The sequence below is a fragment of the Phodopus roborovskii genome, unplaced genomic scaffold, assembly GCF_943737965.1.
Source record: "Phodopus roborovskii unplaced genomic scaffold, PHOROB, whole genome shotgun sequence".
Taxonomy (NCBI): Eukaryota; Metazoa; Chordata; class Mammalia; order Rodentia; family Cricetidae; genus Phodopus; species Phodopus roborovskii.
In genome coordinates, this window is record NW_026126651.1 from 10,725,703 (window position 1) to 10,745,277 (window position 19,575).

Below are 19,575 nucleotides of genomic sequence, written 5' to 3' on the forward strand. Positions count from 1 at the left end.
GTTGTGCAGTCTAGGTTGGCATAGAACTGACTGAGAGGATAACTTTGAACTCCTGATCTTTCTACCCCATTGAGTGCTGGGATTGCAGGTCTGTGCCCCCTTAACCACCTGCATTTACAGTATGCGAATTTATATCAGCTGTGACATTTACAATTAACATGAGCAATAACTCTTAATTGTTAGTGTTATTTAGATGCAAAACTGAATACCTGTAATTTGCTCTACTTGTCCTGTTTTATTAATTAAATGAATGGCAAGTGAATCAGTTTTATGAACAAGTTTTATGGATGATAGTAACATACTAGATAGGCTTATATTTAAAGGTCCTTTGTGGCAAATATGAGTAGGAGCTTCCATTAAGAAATTGCATTTGGTCTATGGAAGAGAATCCTATGTAAGTCTTAGTGAAGATGGCATCTTTATTGAAGTAAAAGCACAGAAGTATATAGATCTAGAACATTTGTTACATGAGCAGGATAAAATCTTCCTTACACATGTGTTGTCTATCCTGTTGGAATCTTAGCCTCTCAGTGCAGTTTTAGAAGTTGGTCTTCTGTACCTGTTAGCATCATTTGTGCACAGATCTTATTAAGGTGATAGAAATCAAACATTCAAAAATGAAATACTTCAAATTTGGTTTTGCATTGCTGGGGATGGAGTGCTGGGCCTTGCAACACACCAGGCAGGACCAGTGAGCTACATCCCAAGGTTGAAAAAAAATATTTTAACTTCTTTGTATTCTGGAGCCTTGCAGATCTTTTTCGATTGATGATATTTTGTGTGGGATGGTGGTAGTAGCAGTAATAGTTTGAAAAGAATCAAGCTATATAGCCCAGGCTATACTTCTACCTTGAATTCTTGGTCGTTTGCCTATCCCTCCCAAGTGGTGGGGACAGTTTATTTCTTAAAAATAAGGCAATGTCTTATGTAGCCCAGGGTGGTCTCAATTCCTTTTAGTTGAAGGTGATCTGAGCTTCTCTTAAACTTGTGACCCACTGCTCCAGTGTTGGGTCTATGGCTTTGAACCACTGTTTCTTACTTGTGTCTGGTCATACTTGTTCAAGTCAAAATGTTCTTTTGGGCATTTAAAGCAAGCAGTTTTGCACACAAATTACATAGCTGTGATTTTTTTTTTTTTTAAATGTAACAACTTCTGTCCTGTATAAAAGAAATGGCTTGTCCACTTCAGACCTCTGAGGATGAACTTTCTCTCAGGTGTGAGGAAGTAGTCTTAGAATTACCTTTGTGGAATGCAACCATAACTCCTTTAGTTTTATAGTCTGTGATGTAAAATAAATTCTGATGCCTCTAATGATATGAACAATATAGAGGATAATACAAGAACCCAGCTCTGTGTGTGTGTGTGTGTGTGTGTGTGTGTCTGTGTGTATACATACATACATTACTATTCAGTATGAACAAACATCATATTTTGTTATTCCCTTGTACTCTAATGTCCTTCCTGAAACCCATTCATTGTGTTTTTTAGTTGACACTTTTAGTAAGGCTAAGAATTTCTACTCAATGTAGTTCTAACACTCCAGTTAGTATTGGATGTGAAGCATAATGCTGTTCTTTGGAAGGGAAAAGATGAAATGTGTAGTTGTGTTTTCTATATAAAGTTAGTATGTCATAAAGGGAAGTAGGTTATCCCCAACTTATTAGTTTTTTTCCTTTAAGATTTCTATTTATTGTGCCCCTTAACGTGGACATGAGGATATTTTTGTTTTTATTTGGGACTTTAAAAATGATGCTTTTAGAGTACCTGTTGTATATTATGTGTACAAATTGGTAAATCTTATTTCAGATACAGACAAAATAGATAGTATTTTCCTTTCTTCACTTTCAGAGTGAGCTAACAGAGTTATCTTGTGTTGCTGATGGAACATTCACTAAGAAAATCCAAATCTTGAGTTTCTAATAATTGAAATTTTCCACTTGTAAATGCTGTTTTATTCTCATTCTCTCTGTTACTCTTTCGCACTGATTTTTTTTTTTTTTTGCATATTGTATAGCTTTTTTAGATTGGAGATGGGAATTGGAAATTAAAGTTTGGGACTTAAAGGAGGAATACACCTTATTCCATAAATTGGGTTACATAATTTTGAAATAAGAATCCATAAGCATAATAAGAGAACTGAGCTAATTTTAGTCTTTTATATATATGGAACTTGGTATCCGTTCTTCAGATCATTGTAATTACTGCTTGGTACATTATGTTTCATATTATTTCAAAAATGAGGTTTTTGGTCTGATTTACCTATGTATAGATCATCTTCTGACCTTTTTCTGAAAAATTCTTTTTTTTTTTTTTTTTTTTTTTTTTTTTTGAGCTAAATGAAACTTAAAAAACAGAAGTATTTTTGCTGTGGGATATGTAGGTAACTTTTCCAGTTGAAATTAATGTCTACTCCTGTATTGAAGAGTCTTTGAGAACAATAAATGTTTTCTTGTGTACACATTTTGCATTCTGTATTGTTTTGCTTCTTCATTTCTCCATCTTTCCCCTCTTCATCTCTTTCTCCCTCCATCCTGTCTCCCTCTTCCTTTGTCTTTCCCCGTCAACCTCTTCCATTTTCTTCTGCAAATATAATTATTTGTAATTCTGTAATAAATGAAGTACTTTCTATTTAGTTTGTGCAAGTCTGGTTTAGGATATTTGCTACAGGTTACATTTATGTATGGTAATGAATAATCCTCTAGGGTGGAGATACAAAGTTAAACAGAAGTAGGCAGTACTAGATCAATACTGGACAGTTACTAAAGAACTTTTGAAGCCTCACTTTAACTGTTGATAATGCCTGTGCTGAATTTGATAAGGTATTCTTAGGAAAGGTGGAAGTATGTGTGAATGTTGTATATATATTTTCCATATTGCTAATTCATACAAAATTTTGAGCAATTGAGATTATCTCTCTTTTTAGTGGTCAAGATGTAGTAGTTCATTTATTTAGACACTTATTTTGTGCTTAAAATTGTCATGTAAAAGTTCATTTATTCATTTCTTCACTCCTATCTATATCTATCTATCTATCTATCTATCTATCTATCTATCTATCTATCTATCTATCTATCATCTATCTGTTCTGGTCACTAAACCCAGGGCAAGTTTCTATTAATATCATTATGTTTTGTATGATATGTATTTGGCCATGGGAGTGCCACACTATGTGTGTGGAGGTCAGAGGATAATTTGATAGACTAAGTAGTTCTATCTGTCAGTTTTTAACTTTGGTCCCAGAGATCTAACTCAGGTGTTAGGTTTGTATGGCAAGCATTTTGCCCACAAAGCTATCTTACCAGCCCTACATCTTTATCTTATTAGGATATTTTTCACAGACAGGAAGATTGGGTCACCTAATTCTACAAGGTCCCAGGGCTTTGTTTTTAGCATGGGCATTGTATACTCTTGATTTCTTTTACTTTTTAAAACATGTTATAAAGTATTTAAAGCATTTAGTAAACAATATAGCAAAAATCTACTTACCTACCATCCAGGAATATAAATGATGCCAGTTTTGGTATTATTTTAGAAATTTAATTCCTTCATCCAAGACCTAGTATCCTTTCTTCTTATACTCATATAACAGGGATCTTGAGGTCCTTGAACATTTTTTTGTTTTTTGCTTAAATATGACCCTTGCTGATAAATGAAATATCATGCTTAAGATTTTATAGATATGTTTTGTATATACCTGTCATCAGTTAACATGTTTTTACTCTGTTATGTTTTTGAGATATATATGTCAATGCCTAAATTCTGTTTTACTGCTGTGTGGTATTCCATTATATGGATATCTAAATAGTATTCTATCCCACTGCTTATGATTATTTTGGATTGTTTCCTGTAGTGATCTTAGGAATAATGCTACAGAGATGTTTTTTATACTTCCTTTGTACAGGTTTTTCTTCAGGGAAAATTAAAGAAATGAGGTTGCTGGAGAATAGGGTATATGTTTACCTTGATTAGATATGGCCAAACTCTTATGTAAATTGAATTTGCCAGCAGATACTGTATCAGCAGTGTATGGACATTATTGTTCTAGCATCTTTTTCCCGTACTCAGAATTTTCAGATTTTAAATAATGATATCAAGTGCCATCTTATTTTGTGTTTCCTTTTATTCTGAGTGGTTGATAACATGGTATCAGTTTGATGACTTTTTTTTTCTGCACGTTTCGTTTTAACAAATTTAAATTAAAAATCTTTTCTTTTTGGTACTGTTGATTGAAATCTAGGGCCTATTGTATGCTAAGTAATTTTCTAATGTGTCTTATAATTTACAGAAAGACGGGTTAGGGTTAAGATAATACAAGGTTCATGATGACAAGGACCTTGAGAACTTTTTTATCCATGCTTTAGAGTGCATTTGAGGAATGATTTCAGAATAAGTAAAATAAGAATAAAATAAAATGTTATGTCTACTGTAGCATTCTGTCTTGGTATAAGATCTGTTTCAATTTATAATATGAAAGTCATGCTTCTTTACAATTTTAAAAAGTCAAATTGCTTTTCATATTATCTATTATTAAGGTTTTTTTATGCATTATTTATTTTGGTTGATCTGAAAAAAGTTGAGTCTTTTTTTTTTTTAAATATCACTTGTATTATCTCCCGTATGCTTTTTTTTTTTTTTTTTTGGCATTAATGATTTTATTTGTAATAGCTATGAAACTTGCAATTCCAAGGCCTACTTGATTTTGAAATTGCATTGACTTTTCCTGGACACAATACTGTAAAACCAGTTTATCAAGTTTCCTTGGGGGGATTATACCATATCCTTTTGTGACATCTTTATATCTTGACATAGCATTTTTAAGGTTCATTCATGTTGTAGCATATAATAGTAAGTCATTATTTTTTATGGTTGATTATCTGTTTATTCAGCTGATAGGTAATTGGGTTGCTTCCAGTTTTGATCGTTAGGGTTTTGAGTATATGTTTACAGCTTTTGTTGTGAACATGTCATTCTCTTGAGTATATATGTAGATATGAATCAGCTGGGCCATAATTATATTTAAATGCGTCTCAAAGTGGCTATATTAAATTTTTATTTTTTGCTAGCAATGTGTGAAGGTTCTAGTTTCTCTCTTATTTTTGCTATTATTATCATTACTTCCAGTCTTTTTAATTGTCATTGTTCATTTGGTATGCTCTAAAGGTTTAGAAATAACAGTTTTTGTTGTTGATTTGGTTTTTTATTTGTTTTGTTTTGCATAGGCCTTGACAGGTGAATAGGCAGTGGAAATGGCAGAGCACAGGGAAAAATTTCTTGAAATGGCTTAAGCAAAATTATTGAGATTAGAAATAAGACTTTCTAATATATGATAGAGTCTGATACCTCAGGATGTCATCATATATAGGCAATGTTTGGATGACTGTGTGTGACCTTGACAAGGACGTCAGCTAATAAAAAAAAAGTTTGATATTTATATTATTGGCATTGAAAAGGCATAGGAATTTTTTAATATGAGAGATGGTCAAATTCTAATTTCTAGGAAGATAATTCTGTCAAAATGTGTAAGAAAGAAACTAGTTAAAATAACAAAGGTCTATATTGCAACAATCTTGGTAACTATGGGGGAAAGAAGCAATAAATGCTTTAAAGATGAAATATTAAATAATTTTAAAGTTAAATTTTCTAGGCCTGAGTATGTGTTAGAATATTTTATAAAGAAATGGACATGGATAGTCTTTAGAATCAGATTTACATTTGAAAATTAGCCTTGTATTTATGTACAAAGCAAGCCATCTAAATTTTCTCTTCTCTGAGCTATTTCATTCTGTAAACATTTTTAAGGATTGGAAGTATAAAAATGAATGATTGACATACTCTAAATGTTTTGTCTAGTCTGGAAGAAGAGGTTGTGCTTTCAGGGTTTGATTATGTAGTCTTAAATGTTATGATAGAGAAATTAAACTTTATTCTGAAATTAACTAGAGGCCATCAAAAGAATTCCTAAGGATAGTGTTGGATTGTGGGGGCATTCCAGAGGTAGAATTGGTAGCAGTAAGTGAGCAATATATTTTACTTGGGAGGAGACATTCTCCAGTATTATTTGAATTTTTTCAGATTTGAGTCATTGGATTGCGAACCCCACCAGTATGTCACAGATTTACTTAGTATGTGATAAATCTTAATCTCTTGTGGAGACTCTCTTTTCCAGATTAAGTCAGGATTGTGTTATATATAATAGCATCATTGTGAATCTCCTTCATAGCTTTTATCTTTGAATTGTCATTATAATGTATTGTGAGATTTTTTTTTTTTTTTTTTGGTCCTCACCTCCCCTACAGCATAAAAGATAATGTATAATTTTTTTACCATGGCGTTTGCAGTTTCCAGCATACAATCAAAATCTAACTGACTTGTTTTGAGTGAAGAATTTGAAGACTTGCACTGTTTAGGTTAAGTAGAAATAGGGGATGATGATGGCACAGGATTTGTCTCCTCTTTAGAACAGTGAGATTGGTGACATGCAGATATATAGAGTAGAATGGTTTTTTGCTTGTTTGTTCTTTTGTTTTGCTTTTTGGGGTTTTGTGGCGGGGAATAATTAAGATTATTATTTTTAATTTTAATTACTTTAAATGCTGGTATTATACTTTTGGTAATTGGGAGTTGGAGGTTGTAATGCCAGAGGTAAGGTCTTAAAACTATATATAGTTATGATAGTAAGTACGGAGGTAAATAGAATCTATACATCAGTTGGAATGTGTTCAAAATACAAATTAATGCTTTTTTATTGCACTGAATCGAAATCATTGCAGGGAAGTCCAAGTATCACTCACTCACTCACCCCCACCCCCACCCTTCCACCCCCCCACCCCTCCTGTCTCTTCTCATCCTCTCCCCTCCCCTTCCTTCCAAGGCAAGTTCTCTTAGTTTAGGCTGGTCTATACTCAGTGCATAGACAAGTCTGTCTTTGAATTTCTGATCATCTTTGCTTCTTCTGCCTACCCAGAGCTGAGATAGAGATGTACTTCACCATTCCCACCTAATAGGTACATTTTAATAGAGTTCTACAAGTGAGTTTTTTGTAAAGCTTGAAGCTCAGCTCTCTAAACTCTTAATAGTTTGTTGGTTTTATTAAAAATATTGAAAGCAAAAAAAAAAATATTTAAAGCAAGGCAGGGAGGGCATGGTGGCACACACCTTTGATTCCAGCGTTCTTGAGACAGGATCAGGCAATCTATGAATTCAAGGCCAGCTTAGTCTACCTAGCAAATTCCTGGACAGCTGAAGTTATGTTTCAAATCAATCTATAAGTCTATCTGACCATCTCCTAACTATCCATCTATCTGTCTGCCTATTCTACCTGTAAATAAGCAGATATATTTATTTTGTTCCTTCAACCTGTTATACTGGGTAGGTTTATTATTCCTTGGGATTTGGTTTTCTCATTATGATGAAGAGATTAAAAGACTTTAAAATTGAAAAATAGGTTATAAATGAATTGTGAACTAAGAATTTAAAAATTATTGGAGCGTTTACTTTAAGCTTTGTAGTAAGTTGGGTGTTTTTGTTGCTTTTTATTTGTAGAGTCATGGAAATGAAGTGGTTTACTTAAGTACTTCCACAGCATAATGGGGCACTGTTATATGCTAGGAAGGTGTTTATATTCTTTCAACATATTTTCTTTAATTCAGCAGCTAACACTTGAAGGACTGAGAGGTCAAAGACTTAGCCGTGGTTGTGGCTGTAGGAGGTAGTACATAAGCATTTATGTTTTAGTACAGCAGATGCTTTACATATAGAATTTACCTGAAAGCAGACTACTGTAGATTTCTGGAGGGATTTGAGGTACATGAACAATTCATATATTTTTAGCTTATTTATGAAAAGGCTGAGGAAATGAGGAGCATTATCTTTGTAAAAATGGGAAAGATGCTTTCCCAGATGAAAATATTCAGACCACAGCCTACTTAGCTACCCTGCTACTTATCTTGATAACAGGAGTAGGGTACTTTGTCTTTCAATATATTTTTGGATCTTTATAAGTATTTCAGTAATGGATTTGCTTTTATTTTATAATTTCAGTATTTTTTTTTTTTTCTGAAAGACTATCCAGTTGTTTATGTTAAAAGAATTGAGTGAGGTGTTTTATATTTTAGGTTAAAAATCTGTAAGAGCCTGATTTTAGAATTCACCAGCTCCTCAGAAGTTTGGCGAAATATGGTATGTTTCTGTTTTATTTTTTGAAATTCATATTGCATGAATTATCTTAATGTTATAGCTAGCATAATGACAAATGCGTTCAATAAATTTGAGCGCCTGTCATTTTTAAAAGATAATGCTTGGTGCTGAGTATGCTATCAGGTAGACTGAAAGATACAAGTAGGGTGCTGAAAGAATTTATAATAGATTATTGTACTATGAGAACATGAAGTAATATGGACAAGAAGATTAAAAAATAGATTTGGCTGTTAGGCTATAGGTGTAAAGAATCTCTTACTTGCAAGCATATTATATATAAGGCATACTATGGTCTTAATTGTATCTAATAACTGAGGTATAGAGAGGTAATCTAACTTGCCCAAGATTTCTCAGGTAGTAAGTGGTCAAGCAGACAGATGAATCTCAGATTGGCTTTGGAACCAGTGGTCAGCTGAGCACTCTACCTCATAATAAAAAGAAGAGACTAGAACAGTGTGTGTAATTCTTTAATGGATTAATTGATTTTACTTTAACTTTGGTCATTTTTGTGTTTTTAAGTTGGAAGTTAGATTCACTTGAATATTCGCAGCCCACATAAGCTATTAGTTTCATGAGAAATATAAGGGAACTATCTCATAAACCACATCATTCATTTTAAGGATGTTGTTGCCTCTATTCCTTGCCATCTTAGTGATGCCTATGTTGTTAGGAGACATAATAGTTATGATAGGAAAATCTGGGAAATTGTGTTACTTCTTTCAGATATTAGAAGTCCTACTTATTGGAATCCCCTAAAGTTGCTTATATACTCAGGCCAATCCTAGAAAACAAATATTAATGTTTAAATAATTCCTTGGAGATCTTCAGATACCTATTTTAAATTGGGTTCTGGTTCATGCCACCTTATATGTGTTGTCATTTTGAGGATGTTAATTGTGAAGGGGCTTCCCCTTATTTTTTTTTTTTTTCTTTATTCATTCAGATTTGTTCTGTGGAATAGATCAGTGGAAGATGTTTGTGAGAAAAACTAACTGGATAAAGTGATATTTCAGTACTGATATAGCTGACATAAGGCATTTTGGCGGAATTACAACATGATTAAGGAATACAGTGAAATTCGAATCAGTTAAAACTTTGTATAGGAGTTAAGGTACTTGAAGAATAAGGATGTACATTCATATTTTGTCATATTATTTCATAGAATTGAGTCTAATGGGATTGAGAATGAACACTTTTATACACTAAGGGTTTTAAAGTTAACTTTAGATCATTCTATGAAAATAGACAATATGTGTTTGTGCAACTATTTCATCAAGAATTTGCCTGTTTGGTAGATGGCTTCTCTATTAGTTTAAGACTCCAGTTATTAAATCAGTTTAAGTATTGCCACTGTTCAAATTCTAAATTGTTGCTTATTAGTAAGTATTTAAATCTCAAAAGTCTGTAAAGCAAAACTAAGCCATAGCAAAATTTTAATAATCAGTAGAAGGGTAGTCAATCTTGGTTTTACTCTCAATTTCAATATTATTTGTAAAATCTTGGGCAAGTCGGTAAATCGCTCTGAGGCCCCTCATTGTTATTCTCATAGTGTCTGTTTTGATCACGTAGACATAAAGTCAGTGGAACATAAGGGTACTGTTGATCGTTGTACTTTGTGTAAACCATATAAATGTTGAAAAGTAAAGATTACTATCTTTTAGAAAAGCCTGGGGCCAGATGCGTTTCAGATTTAAGAATTTTTTAGATTGTGGAATGTTTCTATAGACTTTACTGGTTAAACATATCTTATCTGAAAATTCAGAATCTGAAATACCCCTAAATCCAAACGTTTTTGAGTTGTTGACATGATGATTAAAATCTTCTAGATTTTGGAGCATTTATAAGTTTTGGATTGAGAATGTAGAATAGTATACTGGAAAATAGTTCATAAAGGTTTTCCTATGGTAATCATTCTTCTGAAAAATTTTATATTGACAACTGATTTGAAGCCTTGAAGCTTATGACTTGAACAATGAATTGGGTTTATGATAGTGTTCTAACTAAAGGTTTGTTTAATTTGTTAGAATTATTAAGCCTACGTTCAGATCAAGTTAGCAGCTAGACTGGTGTGACAACCTGTTTTTAATCAGTGACTCAAAGCTGTTATCACCCTGATGTCACCGAATGGCCACAGCTTGTAAAAGGTAATTTTGAATGTTATTTTTACAGTCTTTAAAAGGCTGTCATTGTAAAGTGAAATATGTACTTTAAAAAAGAAAATGCATAGGAGGTAGGGATATTGCTAAGAATAGAGGACCTACGAATTGAGCTATTTCTCCATTTAATATTCTTTCTATGATATTTTTATTACAGTGAATTTCTTAACCTGTCCTTCCATTCATGAAGATAAGTAGTCACCAAAAGCCTGTTCTTCTGTATAGATAAATAAGTGTTTTTCAAAACGTTTAAAGATTACACTATAGACATTTTAAGAAATATGTGGAAAGTGCCTGGATTATTTTTTTTTTTTTTTTTTTTTTTTGGTGGTAGAAGTTCACATGCCTCTAGAACTGTTGTACCGTTAGTAAAGCTAAAGCTAGTTTACCTTTTCTCCTTGAGAGGTACAGTGGAGTTAAAGGTGTAGCTTTATATCCTTAAAAGTATGGATTTGTTAGCTCATGTTGTACTGTTCCTATTACTGGGTGTTTTGTGATCAATTTCTGTCATTTAAGTTAACAGCTAAAATTGATACTTTTAAAGCTTTTCTCACCAGTGTTACTAGTTGTGTTTAAGTTTTCCCTTCCCAATTTCATTTATTTATTTATTTTTTATTTTTTTGGCAAACTAAGATAACTTGGGTCAATGAGTTGGCAGTAAAGAAACAATAAGCTCTTTTAAGAACCAAAGTATAGCTTTGGAACTGTTAGTAGGTATTGCATATACTCATAATTTTGAGAGTTAATTCTAGTTCTAGGGTATATTTTAGTAACTTACTTAGAATACTGTTGAAGTAGTCTGGGAGTAGACATTATTCAGATGTATACAGTTATTATTGGTAACATATTACTGTTGTGTATCTTTACTTTTTCTTGACTAAAATAAAACTGCGGTTTGAATAAAAGCAGCTTATGATATGTCTGAGAGATCGAGAATAATTTTAGGATAATAATCTTTGAATCCTTCTTCACTCTGTTCTTTCTTGATTGGGTTCTTTTAAATTATTAGTTGGGCTTAATGGTGTTTAATAGTTCACTCTAATATATGTAAATATTAAATATGTATACATATGTATATATATATATATACTTCATTGGCATTATGATACTGGTGTTCACATACTCTGTTTAGGGAATAGAACTTGCGAAAAAAGCTTTAGTTGGCCATTTGAAAATATATTTGCTGTATAGCACATTTTGACTTTGCAATAGTTCTGTTATGTTCTCCTGAGATTTTTTTTCCCCTTGTTTTCCTTTTGTCTTAAATTTTTTCCCTCATCATTATTTCTCAGCCTTCTAAAAAATTTTCCCTTTCCTTGTTCATTTGGAACATTTTGTTTTCTGTTTTGAAATTTCTAATTTGCCTTTCTCATTTCTAACTGGTTTACTTTTTTTTTTTTCCCCATTGCAAGCCAGCTTAACCTCACAGTGTAACGTCAGGTGTTGGAGGGGCACATTAAAAATTGAGTTAGCTATTATATGTGGATTATCATTATCATGTTTTAGCTCTTCTAGCCCTTTTTGTATGGGATGTAAGTTTGGAAACAATGTTTGGGTATTTATTTAAGGCTGGTAGACACCAGGATGTCCCAGATGATTTACTTGTGCCTGTTCCCTGTGGGGAGAGGGTGGAGAAATGTTGAATTTATTATCACTATTGAGCCCCAATTTTCAGTTCCTGTGTAATTTTGTGTTAAACAGAAAATATAAATGCACTGCAAAGAAAATCTAAAATATTTGAGTTTTGGGGTCTGCTTTTAATAAAATTAAGTGTGCCTTTTCCTCTCTTTGTGTGTGTATGTTACTGTCTTGGAATCTAAATGAACTGGAGTGAGTGTTATTTTGAAAGTCTAGCAAGGAAGTGATTTTTTTTTTTGACACTAGAAAAAAATATATTTTCTAGAAAAATAGTAATTTTAAGATTTTTTTATTTTAAATTTTATTTCTATATTTTATGTGTATGAGTGTTTTGCTTGCAGGTATGTACATGTACCACATGTGTGCTGGTGCCCACAGAGGCCAGAAGAGGGCATCAGACCTGGGCCTGAAGTTACAGATTGTTTTGAGCAACATTGTGGGTGCTTGGAGTCAAACCTTGATTCTCTGGTAGCAGCCAAAGCTAAGAAGCAAATGAGCCACCTCTCTCCAACCCCTAACTTAAGGTTCTTTGTTAAAAATAACTTCCATAACCATGAGCCAAAATAAAATTTTTCTAAACTTTGTTGTTTAAGTTGGAAATTCTGAAGTCAGTGATAAATTCACAAATCAAATATTCTTTACCAATTTGAAAATTTAACTTAATCTTTTTTTTTTTTTTTTTTAATCCTAACCCAGTTTGGGAACTTGAAGTGTTATAAATAGGTATTAAAATCAGTTCCCCTTAGAACATCGACTCATGCGGGGGCAGTGGTGGTGCACACCTTAATCGCAGCACTCGGGAGACAGAGGAAGGTGGATCTCTGTGAATTCAGAGCCAGCCTGGTCTACAAATGTTCCAGGATAGCCAGAGTTAACAGTAAAACCACATCTCAAAAATTAAAAAAAAAAAAAAAAAAAAAAAAGGACTCACACATTAATGGTTTTTAAAAATTAACAGAATCAACAGTAATTTAACAGTAATAGATTTTTTTTTGTTTTAAATTTTATTGCACTTTCATGATGCAGTATCTCACTATTTAGTGTAGGCTGACCTCAAAATAATTATGATCTTGGTTTAGCCTTCTGAGTACAGGAATCGCAGGAAAGTGCTGCTGTGCCTAGCTCTGGAATTAGCTCTTAACCACATGCTAGGAATAGGGAAAATTGCCTTATGCTTCAACCCAATTAAAGTGGGATGTTTCTTGATTCTTTAGATGTATGCATTTTCTATATTGGCTAATATATTAAAAATAAAATAATCAGCTATTAAAGCTCAAACTAGCTGACAATTATCTAGCAAATACAATATTCCACATACATGCTGATGACAGATAAATGTTTCTTAGGGAAATCTAATTTCCTTGTTGGACCACAGTAATTATGACTAGAATGGCACATATCTTTTAAATATACACTATTCTATTTTAGTTGAATTGTCTAGAGAGAAGCTGGCAGGTATTTTTAAAGGGAACTGTGTAATATTTTAGGTTTGGAGGGAAACCTGGTCTTTCCTGAAACTACTTAACCTTTCTTAACCTTACTTTTTCAGTATACATAGGTGGTGTTTCAGTACATGTGACTGTCTCAGTAAAACATTACTTACAAAATCAGGTGGTTATTCCACACCTTGGTGTGTTTGCTCAGGTTATAGTTTGCTAATACGTTGTTTAATTTTATGACTATGAATACCAGTTGTTAATGCAGGCATCCCAACTTGACAGAAAGTTACAGTTTTGTTTTCATGCTCATTTGACTTTTTAAATTATTACGGCTTATAATGATTTGATATAAATATAATGATTCCAATTTCTATTTTTAAAAAAAGCATCAAGGTTTTTAAAGTTTGTCCTTAAATGTGTTTTGATAATCTGATCTGACCACTTTTCTCATTTTTAAATTTTTTAAAATACCCTTTAAATAGAACTTAAGTCTTGGTTTTGAATTTATCTTCCCTTCCCTACTTACATTTCTGTCTCTTCTTGGAATTCACTAACCTTTTTCCTTAATTACATTTTACAGATCACCAGGAGAATCCCAATCTGAGGACATTGAAGCTAGCCGAATGTAAGTATAACTTGGTTCAGACTATGTTTAAGTTACTCTACACTGCTTTATTTAAAAATAACTTCCAGACTTTAAAAAAATGTAAATAAACCAATAAATAATTTAAATAAAAAGAAGAAAAAATTTAAAATTTTATCTAGAGATTGGCAAATATATACTTACCAAATCTTACTTCCTCTGTAAACCATTAGATGTCTAATGGTAAGTTGATAACTGCATATGTGATTCTGAATTCTTATGTTTTTATGTCCTTAGCAATTGTAGGTAAATAGAAAATGACAAAATTCAGCCATCATACTGCTTGCTATTGACTAATTTTTAACTAGTGAAAACAAGATTGTTTAAATATGACCTCTATTTACACTAAATACAAGTTATCAGGTCCTTTGTTTTAGACATAAAGATGCTTGAGAATTAGTTCCTACTCTCTGAAAGAGCATAAACAGATAGTTTTAATTATTGAGATAGAATTGTTGTTGGGTTGCAGTGGAAATTCAGAGAGTACTAAACTGCAATAGAATTCTAGTACAGATAGGAAAAATGGATAAAACTTGGTTCAGTCTTGAAATGTTACTGGGAATTAAGCATCTGGAAGTTTGACTAGTTTTCTAGGCAGAGTTATGCTCAAGGTTCTGAAACAGGACACTTGATTACAAGGAAGAGTGGGAAATTGAGACCTTTTCAAAATTTGGCAATTGAGGAATAAAAAAATGGAGATAATCATAATTACAAGGGATTAGAACAGAGATTGTGGCAGTGACTTTGTGAATACAGCACTTGCCTAGCAACTATGAATACTGGAGTAGAGGGAAAGGGGGCTGCTAGATTGGCAGATTGGCAAGCTGTGAATATAGTGAAGAGAGTGTATACCCCCCACACACACACGTTTTAATGTACAATATATACACTGTGAAATTAGACAAAGGTAATGATAGATATGTAGAGCTATATTTAAGGATGTGATTGAAAAAGCCAAGGTTTTCCTTACTGAAAGCATATTACACCATTTTAAATGCTTATGTATATTGTGAATTCCAAGAAATAACTGAAATGACAATTTATGTGACCATGTAACTTTAAAACAATTACAAAATGTAGAAAATTTACTATTTACTGTTTGAAAGTATGCAGTTCAGTGGTATTGTGGACATTAATGGTTTTGAGCATTTATCATCAAAACTATATCTTACATTCCTGAAACTTTGTATGCTTTCAATACTGACTTGTTACTCCTACTTTTGCTGGCAACTACGATTCTACATTTTATCTTGAGTTTTGGTGCTTTTAACTACTTTTAAGTCAGTGAATTCAGTGTGGTCACAACAGCTTATTGTTTTTTTTTCTTTTAATTTTTCCTTGATTGGCTTATTTTACCAAACATAGTATCTTCGAAGTTCATTCATGTGTATGATATATTAGAACTTCCTTTTTTTTTTTTTAAGGCTGAGTAATTTTGCTTGCTTGCTTATATATGCTGTATTCTGCCCATCTACTCATCTGTTAATGGGGAATTTCTGTGTTAGCAATTGTAAATAATGTTGCTATAAGCATGGGTCAGTTCTTTGAGACCTTATCCAAAAATTTTTTTGGGCTATGTCTGAATTGTAATTATTATATCATCGTAATTATGTTTAATATTTTAAGAATATACCATGTTGTTTTAAGCAGTAGGTATACCATTTTATTTATATTACCTCCAATAAAAGGATTAATATTTTTCTACAATTTGTCTGGCGCATTAAAATTTATTTGGGGAGTAGTAGTCATCTTAATGGATGTGAGGTGGTATTTTCACTTATTATAGTTTAGTAAACAATTAGTTTTTTTGTTGATATTATTCTTAAAAGGAAAATAATTTTATGTTTTATATTTAGATAGCTGTCAAATATGGCAGAAACTGAAGAACTGCCTTCCCCATGTATCTTTTTTTTTTTTTTTTTTTTTTTTTTTTTGAGGTAGTGTTTTTCTGTGTAGCCCTGGCTCTTAACTTAAGGAACTCGCTTTGTGACCAGGCTGGCTTCAAGCTCAGAGATTGACCTGCCTCTGCCTACCAAATGCTGGGATTAAAGATATGCACCACTTTCACCAGCTCCCCGTGTACCATTTGATGGAAAAAAAATTTAATGGTGTTTTGTAGAGAATAATTTGGTTGGGATTAAGTATACTAAAATCTTAATACATTAGGAAGGGGTTGGGGTAAAGAAGCAGATTAAAAGTTGAAAGTTTCATACACCGAATGGCCAGCTGAGTTTAGAAACCTAATAGTGCTTGCAGGTTTTAGAGACTTCTTCAGTAGTCTCTAATGACTAATATTTTAGGGTGAATATTAGCAGAATAGATAGGACAGACTGTGATTAGTGATGTGTACAGAACACTTTTAGCATTAGAGAGAGCATTTTGCATTTACATTCTATTCCTGATGGCCATGATTGAGAAGGTTTTGCTGTTAACAAGATGCTAAAGTATAATTAAGTCACTTTTCAGATAAAGTCCAGACATAATGTCTTCATTGCTAAAATCCACTAAACATTTGAAAAACTAATAATAATATTTTCCAAGCTTGGTCAAAAAATTTTGAAGATTTCCAAACTGTTTTTATGAGTCAATTACTACTTTGATATGAAAATAAAAGAGAAGCTCTACTACTATAGTCTGGCAACAAAAATTCCTAAGAAGTAATAGCAAGCTGAATTAAACAACACATAAGTATTATTTACCATAATTAAGTGGGATTTATCTCTAGCCGGGTTTAGGGGTATATTCCTTTAATATTAGCACTCAGAGGGCAGAGGCAAATGGATCTCTCCAGTTAAAGATGAGCTTGATCCACAGAACAATTTCCAGGACAGCTGGAGCTACACTTAAAAACCCTCTATTGAAAACCAAAAAAAGAAACGACAAAAGCAAAAATCCAAGTTTGTTTAACTACAGGTACCATATTGCCTCACTCTCTAAGCCAGCTGACTATTCTTGAGAAGAAAGAACAATATGTTCAGTAGATGATCCCGATAGAAAAATGAAATTATGTACTTAGTTAATATCCTTTACAACTGTAAGTTGCTATAAGAAGGCAAGAAAAACTTAATATTAGTGTTTGTGAATTTTTTAAAGGCATGACTATTAAAAAAATAGATTAGGATTATACCAAACTTAAAAGCTCTCTGTACATAAAAAGATAATTAACAGGTAGACATCCTATGAAATGAAAAAAAGCATTTGCATTTGGAGTAATTAACACATAAATTATATAAGTCAGGTAATTGATAGAAGAAGTGACAGAGGACTTAAATAGTTGCTTTTGAAGAAGTAATACAGTTAGAAATTAGCTCAATAGGTAAAGCACTTGCCTAACAAGCCTAAGGACCTGATAATCACAGTACAAAAATGCAGTGTGTGGTAGCGTACACATAAAATCCCAGTGTGCAGAGGAGGGAAGTGTAGTGGAATATCCCACTACAGGGAAGGCATAGCAGGATTCCTGGGGCTAGTCTAATTGATTAGCCCTATGCTAATGAGAGAATGTAGAATTGGGCTACATTCCTGAGGAGCTGAGGACGACAAGTGAGGCTCTACTGTGGCCCACACATGGAAAAAAAGGAGTGCAAATGGCAAAGAGGATAAGGGGAAAAAAATTATCTTCTCTTTTTTAAAAAATTATTCTGAGATTATATTTCTCCCTTCACTCTACTCCCTGTAAGCTCTTACATCTTTTCTTATTAATTAATTGACTAATTAATGAATTGCTGTTTGAGCTATGTTTTCTTGTATAGCCCTGGGTGTCATGGAACTTGCCTATAGAGCAAGCTGACTTTAAACTTCTGCTTCTGCCTCCTGAGTGCTAGGATTAAAGGTGTGTGTAATCACTTCTGGCTTCAAATTCATCAGAGAAAATTCTTAATCTCTGTAAACTCAAATTCAGACAGCAGTGAGATACCAACTCATACCTGCTAGGGTGGTCATTATAAAAATATGAATGTTGATTATGCTGAGATTGTTGCAAACAAGTCTTACACTCAGAGGAAATGTAGAGTAGATCAATTATGGAAAATAATATGCTCAAAAATTTAAAATTAGAATTGCCATGACCTAGCAATTACATTATAGAAATATATAGCTAAAGGAGATAACAGTGGTGTGTTAAAAGAAATACCTGCATTTTCATGTTGATAGTAACATTAGTTATAGTACTCAGAATGCAGAAACCCACCATTGTTTGTCAGTGGGTAAATAAAATTTGCTGTATTTGGTGCTGTAATATTTAGCCATTAAAAATGATCTGAAATCCTATGTTTGTGACAACATGGGTGGAAATGATGGTCCATATTCAATGAAATAAGTAAAACATAAAAACAAGTGCTCCATGTTCTCACATGTATGTAGAATGTCAAAACATTGATATTCTAAAAATGTTTGCTGCTCACAGTAGACTAGATGATGGTCACAGAATACAAAATCAAATATGGATAGAATTCACATTCAGGAGACCTATTGTGTACATGATGACTTATTAATATATGTTTTATTGAATATCACTAAAAGTAAAATTTTAAGTATTCTCGAAAAAATGCTGTGTATATGAGATGAATATGCAGTTGTTATTTGTCAACAAAAATAAAAATTTTGGAAAAACATCTTTGTCTTCATATATCAAAATTATTGCATGAATGAAAGTTTTTAATAAATTGACAAAATTTCAATAGGTATTAATATATTTAAGATAAAGGAATAATTGTTGGAAATAAAGAGATGCTCAAATTCTTTTATATTAAGAAATGGAAATAATTTTGAGATTCTTGTACTGGGATATAACATGTACACTGACATTGATGTCACCTAATAGGTGACATAATGGGGTAGAAAAACATGTCCTTTAGCCGATGAGTTTGATAGAACATGAAGGAAAACCAGCAGATATTCAGGTAGGTTATATGAAAGCTTCATGTTAGAAGTTTGTGCATTTAGGATTTTTAAGAATCTGTCTCAAAATGTAAAAAAAGTAACCAGAATCAATATTTTGCTGGGCATATTGGCTCGCTCCTGTAATCCCAGTACTTGGGAGGGTTTTAGCTTCACTCATAAAGAAAGGATACACGAGACCTTGGCTTTAAATAACAGCAACAACAACAGAAAGCAGCTAAAAACAGGCTAAGGAATCTATTAAATTGGTATAGTAGCTGCTTTAAAAGTACATGTATTTTGATTCTTAGAACGTATGTAAAACATTTTGCATGGCCTTCTGACCCCACTTGTGTTGGAGGGGCAGAAATAGACTAGTTGTTGAAAGTCATTGTTTCTTCAGTCTGGGTGATTCAGTGCGTTTCAGGTTTACTGAGACACTGTCTCAAAAAGTTAGGTGTGGAGCCATAGAAGATAAAGTCTGAATTGATTCCTTACCTCCAAATGACATACATTGGTATACATACCTGTCCATGTATGCACACATATATTCCCTCCCATGCCCATGCACACACAAACAGAAATTGAGTAATCCAAAGTAGGGCTGCCCTTTTTTTTTTTTTT

At 32.6% G+C, this 19,575-nt stretch overlaps 1 protein-coding gene across 3 annotated transcripts in view; it reads left to right on the plus strand.

Moving 5' to 3' along the window:
* The window catches only part of Ube3a (ubiquitin protein ligase E3A), a 72,668-nt gene that overhangs the window by 5,299 nt on the left and 47,794 nt on the right, over window positions 1-19,575 (plus strand). Inside the window, exons 2-4 of one of the 3 annotated variants that reach the window (XM_051174326.1) lie at window positions 8,116-8,179; window positions 10,222-10,341; window positions 14,011-14,055. In XM_051174326.1, coding sequence (XP_051030283.1) covers window positions 10,322-10,341; window positions 14,011-14,055 — 65 coding nt within the window. In that variant the 5' untranslated portion in view covers window positions 8,116-8,179; window positions 10,222-10,321. The remainder of the gene's footprint in view (window positions 1-8,115; window positions 8,180-10,221; window positions 10,342-14,010; window positions 14,056-19,575) is intronic. The other 2 variants (XM_051174328.1, XM_051174329.1) reach the window with 2 other exon arrangements.